Below are 14,525 nucleotides of genomic sequence, written 5' to 3' on the forward strand. Positions count from 1 at the left end.
ATAAGGCAAGCTACATTGGGAATAGGAGACCTGTAACATTCATACATGACAGGGTCTGTCCAAGAATATAAAAAAAATTCTTACGGATTAATAAGAAAAGTCTTTTTAAAAACCTCAATGGAAAAATGGAAAGAGAAAAAAAATCATAAACAGGTACTTTACTGAAGAGGAAACCCAAATGACAAATAGCAAATAAACATGAAAAAAATGATCTGTTGCCCTTCCCAATCATGAGGGGAATACAAATTTAAATAACAATCAGATATGGTTCACTTAAATCAACAAAAACTTTAAAAATCTGATAACAGCAAGCATTGGTAAAGATATAAAGCCACTAGGAACCTCAAGCAGGGCTGATGGGAATAGAAGTAGGTACAACTGTAGAGAAGAACAATCTGGTGCCATATCAGAAACCTGGAAGTATATAGAACCACCAAGCCAGTGTCTTCCCTCCTAGTTGTTGTCACTAGAAATACTAGCACATTTGCCAAAAACACTGATTGTAAGAATGTTCACTACAACACTGTTTAAACAGTAAATGTCCATCAAAAGAAGAATGGATAATCAAAGTATGGCATAGTCACTTAGTGGAACATTCCATTCCTCCAAAAAAAATTAATTGGGACTACCTATACCATGATAAACCTCAGAAACATTATATTGAGCCTTATGACACCATTTATATAAAGTTTAAAAACATGGAATACAATGCTACAAATGATGTTTAAGCTATGCATGTGTAGTAAAGAAATAAAACATTCATGGATAAATACCATAGTCAGGATATTGGTTACTTTGGGAGGAAAGGGAGGAGATTTAAAGCAGAGAAAAATATGCAAGTGATTGCAATTTCATCTAATTTTAAAAATTGGGCAATTTGTGTACACCTAACATTTTTTGTTGGTTTAAAAAAAAACTAAAGAGACCTAGAAGATGTATGTAAGGTATATGGGTTTAGGCAAAGGGAACATGGTGGGAAAGGAGGAGGGGAAAGAGGATGAGTGGTTAGGGAGAAAGTAGTCTGGGAGGAGAGCCAGGGTAGTAGAAGAAATAATCATGAGATGAAAGTAGTCCAGAAAGAATTTGAAATGAAAAGACAAAACTTAAAGGCACGTTGAGGAACTTGGAGAGAATTGTAAGTGAGCAGTCACATTTTGAAAGCAAAACATAAGGACAAAGTATCCCCAGCAATATTTTGGACAAACTAGTGGAAAACAGGGCAAGGAGCATAGAATGGAATCTAGGAAGGTTGAGTGATTGTGTGAATGACCTTAGGGAAAGGATTGAGGAGTTGCTTGCCAAATTTTCAGGTTCTACAAAGATGGGAATGAGAAGTAATATACTGGACAGAATCATAACTTTTAAAAGGTATGAATGTCCTAGAATGAGGGCCTGAGGGAAAGGATATTATTACACTGGTTTAAAATGTGTCACAGTACGCCTACAATTTTTTTTTTCAAGTTCTCTAATTACAAGTCTTGATTCAAGCTGAGGGTTCTGGTACATGGCAGGATAAATGAGGCCAATTGTGTAATGTTACTGTCGAAAAGAAATTTTAGAAACAGAGTATCTGACTATTATCAGCAATTGTTCCAAGCAGTTGGTTTCAGTACTTGGCCTTGACAAATTACAATAATAAATTAGGAAAATTCCGGGGGAAAGAAACCAAAATGTTGAGAATGTAGGCAGTACTTGGGAGCTACGATGGGATGTTCTCCAAAAATAAGGAAACAAGATTGCCCTTTGAGAATTAAGTGAAAAAAAAAAATGCACTTGTGTGAGTGGGATTAACCCAACATGCTATCTGTACATGACTGACTACAGGTGAGTTAAATATAGGGCGATAGGACTGGACATGATCCTAACAGAGGAAGAGGAAACCTAATCAATGATAATATCTATTGTCTAGAGAAAGACTGGGTAATACACTTGGTGGGGATGGCATGGGAGCACACAAATTCTGACATGAATTATAATTTTCATTGTAAATCAGTAAATCAGCACTCTAATTTATACCTCTGAGTCTTGCATTTGGAGAGCATGATTTGGATAGAATTGTTCATGTACTGACAAAATTCAGCTTCCAGATAAAGCCTGGAAATGTGAGGTAGTATAACCTTTCTCTGCCATAGGCTCCTTCTTTGTCATTGAAAAACATAGGAACACTAGGACACCAAGGATGTGTGCTGAGAAGAGAGAAGCTAAGGGATCCCTGATACCTATCTTCCTATGTTTAAAGTTCTTATAGGAACAGAGTTATGCTCTTGATTGTTGGGGCAGAACAGACCAAAGAATAATGTATAGACAATACAAAGAGTAAGATTTCAGCTGGCCCAAAGGAGGAACACACTAACAATTCAAAATTCTGACAGTGGAACAACTGTCTCTTTGTAAGTTAGGATTGGTCATAAGCAACAGAAAAGTTTGGATAACAGTAACAAAGGACTATCTCTTTTGAGTACCATCATCATGACAAATCACCCTCACTGACTTTTTTCTGGAACGAGCAGGAAATAAGATCTGATTGGCATAACAAGGTGTCCCCACTTTTTCCCTCTCTGCTGTCCTGGCAAGGGCAAGGCAGAAAACAGACTGAAGACTCCATGGAGGCTTCATGCAATGGCAAAAGGAAATCTATGAAAGGAAAAATAAGGAGCAGGAAAAAAATATTAGAAACTTACTATGTTCTCATCATAGCAAGGGTAGAAAGAGCGGTCACCTGCTTATCAGGAATCATAATGAAGGGATTTCTGGGCTGGAAAGAAGTTGGAAAAGATAATTTAGAAGATCCCTTCTAGTTCTTTGTTTGTAAAGAGGAGTAGAGAAGTAGAATTGATTACTGAGATTTAAGCTATTAGGAAAACCCTAGTAAGGGGAAGATGGGCTACAGATAACAGGGAAGTGGGCCATAGAGTGGCCATGTTTGTTCAGTGGACTAATGGCTGGCACTGGTCATTGACTGTCATGGGCATTAAGGCATCATGGAAAGATTTTGGACAACGGGATACATGCAATAAACTCTTTTGGGGAAGTTTAATTGGGTAGCTGTTAGTACACTGAACTAGAGAAAAGTAAAACCAAAGGCAAGAAGGTCAAATTTGTTTTGATGGCCCGAGGCAGGGGGATAGTGAGCAGGAAGGGAAAAGAAGGAGCCAGTGAAAAGGCTTTTCTCAGGTAGTGTCCACAGAAGGGAGAAAGGAGAGAGTGAGAGAAAAATGTCAAGAGTGACTCCAGGTTGCAAATCTGGAGATCTAAGAAAGTGATAGTACAGCTGGAAGAAAGATGATAACTTCTCATTCAGATAGATTGTGTTGAGATCATGGATATCAAGTCACAGGGGCTTGAGGTGAGGGAGAGATATCAAGGCTGAAAACATAGATCTAGGATTCCATAATGTAGAAGTTGCCCTGGAGGAGGTCATATGAACAGATGATTCTCTATGAGAACAGAGTATCATGCCAAAGGACAACTACGTATTTTTAGAAGGAAGTAATCACTATGAACTAGAATCACTAGAAGCCATTTCAGGAATAATGAAACTTGAACTGGCTTTGAAAGGAATGGAACCGGAGAAGGAATTCCACACTGAGACACACTTACAACTAGGATTGAGTAACAAACAGAAAAAATGAACTGATCTGCACAATTCCTCTAAAAACAAATTCTTTTTATTCTGCCACCCATCTGCTCACGCCACTGTTACGGATAGAGAAATGGAAGTGAGACATGATTGAAGTTAGCAGATGAAGACCACAGGAGAACCACTAGCTCTCCAGCCTTGCTGGTCTGGTGGGCTGCTGATCAGAGGGCTTAAAGGACAGACAGTGCTCCTGGTGACAAGGGACCTGCCTCCCTTAATGGTTAAAAGTGGGGTTATAGAACAGAACTCTCCTGTCCTAAAATTCTAAATTTGACATCTGTTAAAATAAGCAATTGATGAAGAAAACCAAAGAAATCACTGACAGTAGTGACCTCTAGTGGAAATAGGCTTCGGGGAATACATCTATATCTATATATGCCTATTTATAGATACCTATATCTATATTCTTATTAGAGAAGATGAAAATCAGTGGCATATTCAGCCAATTGGTTTCCACAGGACTGTGAAGGAAGGGGCTGCTGGAAACAGCACAGAAATCCTGCCCGGAAGGTGGATGTGTACCAGGAATACTTTCTGTTTTGAGTCAGACTAAGCTGATTAACGTTCTGGGGAAAAAAATAAATATGGACACATAACTGCTGTCAAAGACGTTAGCTGAGAAACGAATGTTTGGGCAATGACTTCATTGGCCACAGGGGGGACATGGTGTGTTCATATCAGCCAATAAGTGAGCAGGCTGACAGTCTTGGGGAGGAAGCCACGCTGGTTGCTGGTAAGCCTTTCAAACATCTCTCCATTAAAACATGGAAGAATGCCGTGATCTGTGAAATGTGTACACATTTGGTAATTCAGTATTTTATGGTTAAAGTCTTGTCTCTTTCCTCTGCCCGGGTGCTGTCTGTGCCAAGTCTTAACAAACGTTACTGAGCTGCGAAGGCACAAGAGATGCTTGGGAGAGTTGGCCTTTGAAATGGGACTAACCTCATGGAGGGTCCAAGCACAGTGAAGAAAGACAACAGCAAACCACACGGGGCACTCCACATCCACCCCCTTTAGGAAGTGCTTTCAGAATATATAATCTTGACATTGAGGAGAAACAAAGGGATGGGAGGGTTGATGGGGATTTTAAATTTGTCTGATCACACTGCAGGCTAATGATGGGTGAGTTGAATTAAATAGGTGGGTATAGAAAAAGGAGTAAAATGAGAGTTGGTTTTTTTTGTTTGTTTGTTTTGTTTTGTTTTGTTTTAATGGAGATTGTATAGAAATACATGGAGTCAGTGTTATCAAGCCCTGGGCGACTGTCACTTCTGGCAACAGAGTGCTCCTTGTCCTTGTCTCCTGTTACCTGTGTGGCAGGAGGTGTCATCCTGCCTTCTTCCATTATTCACCCTCCTCCACACACCCTGCTTTGTTTACTGATGCTGTCATATAGCCTGGCCTGTCTGCTTTTCCCAGGATTTGCTCCCTCTCCTCTCTGTGTCATTTCGAGGATAGAAAAACAGCCCTTAGATAAGCCTTTTTGTGATAGTTCCTCCTTGGTATGCAATTTCCCAAGTTCTGGTCCCTGAGAGTGGGCAGTAGGCAGCCTCGCTGCCCCCATAAGTCAGTGACTACCCTGGTGTTATTTCTTAGATGTTAAACTAAACCATAGAGCTGGGTTAAAAGGAACCAATGTTAAGTGGTCTTTCCTCTTTCCCCATGCAAAGATTCTTACCCCAACATATACATACAATTATTTGGCTCTAAGTTACTTCGGGTATCTAGTTTAAAAACTAGTTTACTTACCAAAGATGAGCTAATTATTTTAATTTGCTCCAAAGCTTCTGTCAGGCTATCTTCAATCTCGGAGTCATCTAAGGAGAAGAGGTCCCCAGCTCGTGAAAGATCTTTTTGTCCTAAAACCAGTCTGAACAGTTGATGCATGATGAGTAGTTTGATAATCAATGGACTTTCTGCAGGCCCAGGGCCATATGTTTCAGTCATCAGAGGTTAGTAAGACCAAAAAATGCAGTAGGAAGTATACTTTGTAATCCTTGCAAGGTCATTTTTCTCCAGAATTTGAGGTCTTCTTTGACTCTCTCTGGAAAAGAAACAAATGATACAATGTAAGTATTAGTAGAATGGCCCGCTCAGGATATGAACTTGGTGCCCAGCAGAGAGAGGGAAAAAGACATTTGGAAATGTGCACAGAGTAACAGATCCTGACTTGATGACTTTCAAATGAGCTCTTCCTTTGTTTTTTTCCTGAAAGGTCTTGCCAAAAATTATTAGGTTTCTCTAGAATTTACTATAAACCTTAAAAAGCTGCTTAGCCTTCACACTTACTTGCCCGCTTTCTATATGCTTCTCCTTCTCTCATGCCGTAAGGAAACAAGTGGACAAGCACTGATATACCCAGCACTCACCAGATTTTCCCCAAACAGATTCCCATGGAAACCAAACAGAAAAGGGCAATGAAAGGAAAGACGGAACACAGAAAACATCTCTTAGAACCGCTGCCTGAATTTCTCTTTATTCCTGGACAGGGAAATCAGTGCTTGCCTTCTTGGCTGGGTTTCTTTCCTATACTGACAACAGAAGCTCCCCCCCACCCTACATCCAGGAGGTGATCTCAACACTTGCCTTGTTCATATATACTCTCTAAACAAGTAGAAATGAAAGTAAGGATTCTGCCTGGGAGTATGAGGCTACAGATCTCTGCTGAATGGGAGTATGAATTTGAACTTGAACACCGAACTTGAAAGTGATAGCATTGTGATGCAGGCTAAAGAGGGAAGGCCTTGGGATAAGGCAACCTTCCGTCTATTCCCCCAGTTGAAGTAATAAAGTCCCACTATACTTCTTACTCGATGAACAGTCCACAGAGAGAAGGGCAATGGTACAGCGTAAGTATCTGATTTTTCTCATCAGTTCCCCTCTGGGCCTAATAAAATCACAGACCATTTGCACGGGTAGAGACCTTAGCCATCGACTTCCCGAAGTCTCCATGGTAGTTACAGCGGTGCTGTTCTCCTGATTTCAGGCCAGTGGGCTTCCCTGTGGTTTACAATGAAGTAGAGTCATCTCATGTAACTTACAAATGCAGATACATGTTCAAAGAGTGAGAGCCGAGGCTGATTTATTTAATATAAGAATATAAGCAGTAGGCAAGTCTGCCCAGCCTTTCACTTGGAATGTGTTTCCCAGAATGAGTGTGAAAGGGAGAGGGGAGTCTGTTGCTCCCTTGGGTGATCTCAGACCCCCTCCCTGAGCTGTCACTGTGAAGGCACCTCTGGGCGCTGAATGCAATGTTCAAGTTTAAAGGTACATACTCTCCATGCGATGTGGTCTCTAAACACAAGCCCAGTCCTCCCCTTCCCCGGGTGCTTGTTTTTTTGTTCGTTTGTTTGTTTGTTTTTAAGATTTTATCCATTTGACAGAGAGAGATCACAAGTAGAGAAAGAGAGAGAGAGGAGGAAGCAGACTCCTTGCCCAGCAGAGAGCCCGATGTGGGACTCGATCCCAAGACCCTGATATCATGACCTGAGCTGAGGGCATAGGCTTTAACCCACTGAGCCACCCAGGCGCCCCCACGGGGTGCTTGTTAAATAAGCTCTATCAGTGCAGTTTGTAGGCCACGGAAGGCCTGTCAAGGGCAATATTACCTACATGCAACTTTTGTGCTATCTACCAGCTCTAGAAAAATGATACCCAATACTTTCATATGCTTGCCTTCATGCAAGGCACTGTTCTAGGTGCTTTGCAAACATTAGCGCACTTAACCCTCATAATAACTATAGAAGGAAATTTCATCCCCATTTTACTGGTGAGGAACTGAGGCATTAATAACTTGCCCTAGCCACACAGCTAGCAAACTGGAGACTTGGGATTTGGACCCAGAGATTCCAGGGGTAGGCTCCCGGTTCATTACCAGTATGACATGCTGATTTCACATACAGCTTCATGCACAGCTACTGTTAGGAGTAAAAGTCCTCAGAGCATTATTAACATTTGAAGAAGAAGATATGGGTGGTGTCATAAAGCATGAAATGAATTTCTCTTCCCTCCGACACTGAAGGAAGGAGGGACTCTGTATCCTTGCCCATCTATACTCTGGGGTTTAGGCCAACCATACATCAGGAAAATCACAAGGAAGAGAAGCTTAGAGGAAGAGAAAATCAGGAGAGTTGGTTGAGGGTGGGGGTTCAGGGAGAGTTTGGGGGGCTGGAGAGAGAACAGAGTGAGAGTCCTACAAAGTAAAGTGCACCCTTGCAGATGTGGAACATAGAGTACAGTCTCTATAGGAAAAATTAGGACCGTGTTTTCCTGAATTGTCCCCTGAACACATTTCTCTCCCTACCTTCAGGGATTGGCAGTGACAGGGTCTCAGTGAAATAATATTCAGGAAAATAAGACATTGGATGGACTTTGGAAGTGATTTCACCTTGACCAACCAGCTTGTTGGTCAACATCTCACCATTCCTGAAAAGAGACATCTGCCCCAGACATAGCATGGCTTGAGCATGGAGATGGAGCAGAAATACATACAGGTGGAGAGGAGCACCCCAGGTTTTCCCTGGTCTCCTTCTGTGCTCTCCACACCCACAGTGACCCCTCGTACGGAGCCCGACATTCCAGCTGTTACCCTTGAGTATCCATCATGTACAAAACAGTACTGTTCAAAACACCACCATCCATGAGAATTTTCACACATCTAAGGAGAGGTAGGGAGAAGTGAGACTTACACCAAACATTCTACAACACAAGGATGACCCAGAGGAAAGTCTCCTCTGTCCCATAAAAGGAAGTTTGGGGAATTACAAAGGAGAGAGAGATCTCTCCTGGGGAAGATGGTAATGAATGGTTTTGTGGAGGAAATGGTGTTCAGGCCAGACATTTTCAGACAGGTTTCATTCAATGCACACATGCTGAGGATATAGTAAGTCAGCTGCTTGTCTGCAGACTGAGGTTCAGTGCATGCTTTTCCCTTCCCTGAGCCTCAGTTTCTTCATCTGCAAAATGGAGCTAATGCATGCCTTGTCCATCTCACCAGGTCATTTTGAAGATCAAAGCGAGTAACACATAAAAGAGCCTTTTGTCAAATAATGACACCAACAGCTAATGTTTAGCAGGTGTTTACCATGTGGCAAGCACTACTATGAGTGCTTCCTGAGGACTGAGTCACTTAATTCTCATGAGAATTCCATGTGATGAGAAACGGATGCTCAGAGAGGAAAGCAACCAGCCCAGGAACACCCAGAGAGTAGTAAGCTGCAGAGTCAGAACTGAAGGTAGTTGGTCTCCCAGAACGAAGTCCTATCAGCTGCATACATGACCACGTGTGATAATTATTGAACTGCCTTGCTTCTATCAGTCTTCATGTAAAGGGCACCCCATATGGTACGTTATACCGCCCCTTCCTGGATAAGGATCAGCAAGACATGTTATTTATTTTTCAGCAGCTCTGGTCAATGTTTTGCTCAGGTGTCTGGCTTCCCGGGCTGATCTCTCTGCAACAGTAGAGAAGGTCAGAGACAGATCAAGTTCAACCTCATCCTCTGAGAAACTCCCTACCCTTATGAATGCCATAGTCCTGTGGCCTATATGCACATACACAGATGCACCCACTGAATCCACACAAGCATGCACGTGTGTGCACATATGCACATGTGTGTGCACCGCCGGGGTTCTCCATGCACTCAGCTCTTTGCTAGAGACTTTCTCCTCCATTCTGCCATCAACCTGGCAGGTAGATATGGTTACCAAAGAGGAAAAAGGACTGGTGAGGCACTGCGTCGAAGGTTACACACAGAGCCAAGATTCACTTCCAAGTAGGTCAGCCTCCAATCTCGTACTTTTGGAATTACAAAAACCGACATATAAAAGCCCTTCTTATTCCCAGCTTTTGCTCTCCTAGCTTCTCTCCCTAATCCTTAAGGGACCCTCATCTGAAGCCCACTTTCCTTACTTAGTATCTTTTTTTTTTTCAGCAGGTACCTGTTGACAATTCAAGTTTCTGCACGGAGAAGCAGACACCACACACAAAAATGATCATGCATCCCATGTGACACATATCAGGGAGTCCCAGCTGTCCCCACAAACTGGATTTACCTGTGCGCTACTCTTCAAAGGCGGGCAGCTTGCTGTTACTCAGCTGTCTGTTTTGAGACTGGGTGGGAGATCCGAGCCACGGGCTCTGAAGGCACGGCGAGTGGAATCCACTCAGCTCAGTGAACCTGAAGTTGCTCATTGCTGTGCTCGCTCTTGGTGCTGGGCGGAAGAATTCAAGGAATGCAGCCTACTGCCACTGGCATCGCCAGAGCCGGTCAGGTGACAAGCGGCACCTCACCCAGTGGAGAGTTGCATCTGAGAGAAAGGCTCTGTTTCCCGGGGTGAAACAGAAAGCCTGCCCCAGTCAAGTAAAGTTGTTTTTAACAGAGAACACAAAACCCACTGTGTTCCTGAAAATCTATACTTTCCCTGGGAAGAACGGGGCTGGAGGGGGGTAGATAGAAAAAGCCACGCAAGAAACAGTTTCAACAAGAACTCCGGCAGGTGAATGGAATGGCTATTGGGAGACATTTCTCAAAGCCTGGGAAAGAGAGGACTGCGGCTTCGTGAACGCCTCACTCCCTCCCAGGACTACACACCCAGAGTTTGGAACACCGAGCATTTGTCCTGTGAGTCACAGCTCCAAAAGCTGTGGTCCCCTTGTTCTGCCTCTAGCTTAATACTGTTGCAAATTTAAGGATGCAGGAAGTTGCTACTAAAATGAACAAATCACACTGAACCAAAAACCATACCTTCTTTTTTTCCCCTCCGCTCGCTGGGAGATTCTTCCTAAAAATCCACTTGGATTGGCACTTTAAGTCAAATTCGTATGTTAAAATATTGCCATCACACTCAGAGAAAATGTTTATCTTGTTTAATCTTACTGATAATCTAGAGGAGAAAAAGATCCTGAAACTCTCAACACTTAAAGGTTTCAATGCTTAATGGTGCATTAAGAAAACATGTTCTTAGAAGCTCCTGAGTAGTGCAGCTGGTTAATCATCGGATCCTTGGTTTCAGGTTAGGTCTCAATCTCAGGGTTGTGATTCCCACTCGTGGGGGCTCCGTGCTCAGTGTGGTGTCTGCTTGAGAGTCTCTCTGCCTCTCCTGCCTGTTCTCTCTCGCGCGCTCGCTTTCTCTCTCAAATACATCAACAAATCAAAGAAAATATGTTTTTCCTTTGTATTCCTCTTTACCTCTAATTTGTCCTTATAGAGGGTCTACCACCCATCAAATCTCTTATCTGCCGGGAAAACATATGGGAAGCTGAGCTGCAGACAGATTCATCTGTGTGATCACGAGGATGGGACTCCCAGGAGAGCTATGCTCCTGCAAAGGCGTTTGGTCCTAGTGATGACACACCTGACGTTGAACCAGGTCCTACGCTCCAGGGGAATGACCTTTCCAGATACTGGATCAACTGGAAATGGATCAATCACATTTTTATGCCATCCACATATGGAGAATCCCTTTGAAGGGTTTGCTCTGTAAAAATGGAGAAGCCAGTCATCCATGAGCAGGTGTAGCCTTTCGCTGGTAATTTTCTCATTTACAGATATGATGCAGTCTCCTCTTTCAAAGGAACAGGCTCTGCTGCTTTAGGCTTCCCTCTTCCTCGTTCTCTATTCATTATTAGTGGTTCTCATTGCCAGATTTTATCCAATTTTCTTACATTTTTAAAGGAGTATAGGGTCCAGAATTGGACCTGTTCTAGGAAGAAGAGCAGAGTGGTGAGAGTGTGGGGACTCACACCCAATTGGGCTCAGCTATGCCATTATCTGCAGTGTAAATCAGGACTGGTTAATTAAGCTCCTTGAGCCTCAGGTTCCTTATTTGCACCTGAGGATTGTGATATGGGTGGCTGGAAGATTTAATGAGATTATGTAAAGCATTCAGCATAGAACCTAGCATATAGCAACCACACAAGAAGTAACAGCAATCATATCTCTAATGTCATTATTCTTGTGGATCATTTTCCTGTTAACATGTCCTTAGGTCGTCCCTTTCCAAATCTGATGCATCTCAGTACTTCTGCCCAACGCTGAGTTCCCATGTTAGAGATGTGTAGGTATTTTCCATCTAGGATATCATATTTATATCCTAGCTGTACTTTACCCCAAATTTAAATGTAGTTTAGGCACTATCTTGAAAGTGTCCCTGTTGATTTTTTTTTTTTTTTTGGCAGTTTTGTTCCTTGGAGAAATAGCCTTACCCCCAAACATGGCTAAACAGTAACTAGATTTTTTTCTAGAGTGGAAATGGACTGAAATACAATGTATCTCAGATGTTTTTGTGGTTGGATAATCCAAATACTTAGTTTTCGATGTAAGTGTAGCGCTCACTCCCACATTTCTTAGTGAAAATGGACTGTATAATTCCCTGCAAGGCACCAGAGGAAAAAGCTTTTTATGACTTTTCAAGGTGACCTGCACTCAATGGGCACTAATAAAACATTGCTGGTTTACTCTATTATTCATCCATAGATCTATGAAATAAAAATACACATGAACTGGTGGACTTAATTGCCGCACTATAAGGATACCACCTGTGGAAAAAGTTGAGGCTCTTTGGGGGAGTTTCAATAAACATAACTAACTCAGCAAGCCAACTTATTCTGAGAAAATTAGCCTCTAGCTTCCAACTTGGGGTTAGGATATTCTCTGGTTTCTTCACTTTAGAACATTCTAGAATAGCAACATTTATTTATATTATGCTTTGGACAACACTACGGCACATCAAAACCTTCTCATCTTATTCACCTGTATTATAAATGCCCACTGACTAACTTATACCCATTTGGGTTCTAGAAACTTACAGTAAAGCTCTCAGATAGATTTTCCCTTGAAAGAAAGGATTAAAGATTCTTTTCAAGGAGCATCTTTTTCACACAGCGTGAAAGAGCTACAGGCGTTCCCATGGGAATTGGCCGCATACATTTCAGCCCATGCCACAAGATGTCTATTGTTCCCTGTGCGTCTCTCGCTTTCCTCTAGCACGATATGTAGCTTCATTCACTTCTACTGAAAGCCTCTGAGGCTGGGTTGTTCCAAATGATGCGAAAGGACTCAGCCCGTGGTCTTATTCTAAAACTCATACAGTCTAAGTTTGTAGTAGGCTAATTATCACAAGCACTTACAAAAAACAGGTTTGGTGACCTGTTTAGGCAAGAGCTCAAGAAACACTTAATTTTGAATACATATTGCAATTTATTGAAAAACAGATAGGAAATATTTTTTCTTTGGGAATGAGGTAAATTTCTTAAAGTCTAACAAACTTTCTTAACCAAGAATTTGTGATCTGTAGTAATGATTTCATAGTGTATCCATTTTCATAAATTTTGACTTTGCAGGTCAAATTTTTTTAATTGATATAAATATTTGTATACATTGAATAGATCTTATATCACTATAAATATCAATAATGAACTTAAATCTTGCTAAAGTTTTTTTTAATTCAAATTTTGTAGGTTTCTTTTTCCAAAAAACATACCCAAACTCTCAAATTACAAAGAAAATTCAATGTTAAACATGTCTTTACTTACCTTTAAATTCCATAGGTTAAACACCTGCATTGACCAATTCAAATAATGCCTTAAGTATTTTTTCAGTTCCTTAAATTGAAAACCTGCATGTTTCAATTTAAAATGTCATGCACTCCAATGGTTGATAACTATAGCAACTTAAATAGGTATTTGAAAGAGCAAAAAAGTAGTTTGATTCAATTACAGTTTGTAAGATAACTAAAATACCCAAAGGAAAAAAAAGAGCAACATTTAACAGTAATGGTGTCTGCTCAACCCACTGACTGGAATGATGCAGTTGAATTCTTTGAAAATCAGAGGCAGGGCCCGTTTCTTTGCAGGTTGCGAGATGTTTCTTGAGGTAAACAAAAGTGTGAAATAGAAATGAGCCCAGACGGTTTTGGAGTAAAACAAAAATGCACATACTATGAACCTAGAAGCACGGTTTTCTGCTCCTGAGGCCTAGAGACATGTTTTAATAACCCACAGAGAGGTGGCTTTTTTATCCTAATAACCGAAAAGCAGGCATACAGAGCTAGACACACAACTCCCAAATGTGCTTTATCTGCATAATCAGCCAGCCCCCGGAAGTTTCTCTGCCCCACTCCCGCAGCCAGCTCCTTCATCACTGCAGCTTCTGACACTTAACGTTAATTAGCTTTTGTTTTTGCTGAACAGAAGGATAGGGAAAAAAGATAGCCATACCTCTCAGCACAGGAAACTCTGGCCATCATGGGAAATAGAAGGTAAAATGCTTGATTTTTAGAGTAATTTGGCTGGTGCCCGTGATGGAGCCCAGAGGCAGACCGGTAGCCCCTGCCCCTTCCTGCCCCGTCCTGTCCTGCCCTGTTGGCAGCTGCTGCGCTCGCTCCCCTGCACTGCTCGTCCTGCAGTCCTGCAGGCTGGCTGTACACTTGCTTCCCTCCCCTGGACTCACCGTGTGGGATCCAGCAAATGCGTAACTTCTCCTCTCTCTCCTAACCTTCTGCTTAGCGCTGACAATTGGCACAAAGCTTCCCTTATTTCTACGGTAGATTTAGAGAAGCTTCTCTGAGCAGATCAGTGGTTTGCAAGAATTAGAAGATTTGCCTAACAACCAGTAACTTAGCTTCTGTTAATGAGTAACTCACTTTAAAGAATCAAGGAAGTTTTAAGTTAATATCAGATGGGGAGCCTTTTATCAGGCAGGCATCAGTGAAAGGCTTAGTGAGGAATGGAAAGAGGGAAGCGGGGGAAGGAGATAATATTTAAAGCAAACACGTGGAAAAAAACACCTAGAGAGAAACAAAACGGCCAGTGTAAAGAAGCGAAGTCTAACTATGCTATTGGTATTGTTTGAGAAAGGCTAAACGGCTGAATGAAGCATCCCTA

The 14,525-nt window shown here is 41.9% G+C and overlaps 1 protein-coding gene across 9 annotated transcripts in view; it reads right to left on the minus strand.

The window, feature by feature from the left end:
- Positions 1 to 14,314, minus strand: part of VEPH1 (ventricular zone expressed PH domain containing 1) — a 242,823-nt gene extending 228,509 nt beyond the window's left edge. For 2 of the 9 annotated variants that reach the window (XM_013057757.2, XM_013057760.2), the window contains exons 1-2: positions 9,695 to 9,949; positions 5,390 to 5,684 (exon numbers count right to left, since the gene is read on the minus strand). In XM_013057757.2, coding sequence (XP_012913211.1) covers positions 5,390 to 5,587 — 198 coding nt within the window. In that variant the 5' untranslated portion in view covers positions 5,588 to 5,684; positions 9,695 to 9,949. Of the gene's footprint in view, positions 1 to 5,389; positions 5,685 to 9,694; positions 9,963 to 13,859; positions 14,070 to 14,091 lie in introns of those variants that run through there. The other 7 variants (XM_013057765.2, XM_013057767.2, XM_004755625.3 and 4 more) reach the window with 6 other exon arrangements.
- Positions 14,315 to 14,525: the final 211 nt, after the last annotated feature.

Source organism: Mustela putorius, unplaced genomic scaffold (genome assembly GCF_011764305.1).
Source record: "Mustela putorius furo isolate JIRA1106 unplaced genomic scaffold, ASM1176430v1.1 tig00003834_pilon_pilon_pilon, whole genome shotgun sequence".
NCBI classification, from domain to species: domain Eukaryota; kingdom Metazoa; phylum Chordata; class Mammalia; order Carnivora; family Mustelidae; genus Mustela; species Mustela putorius.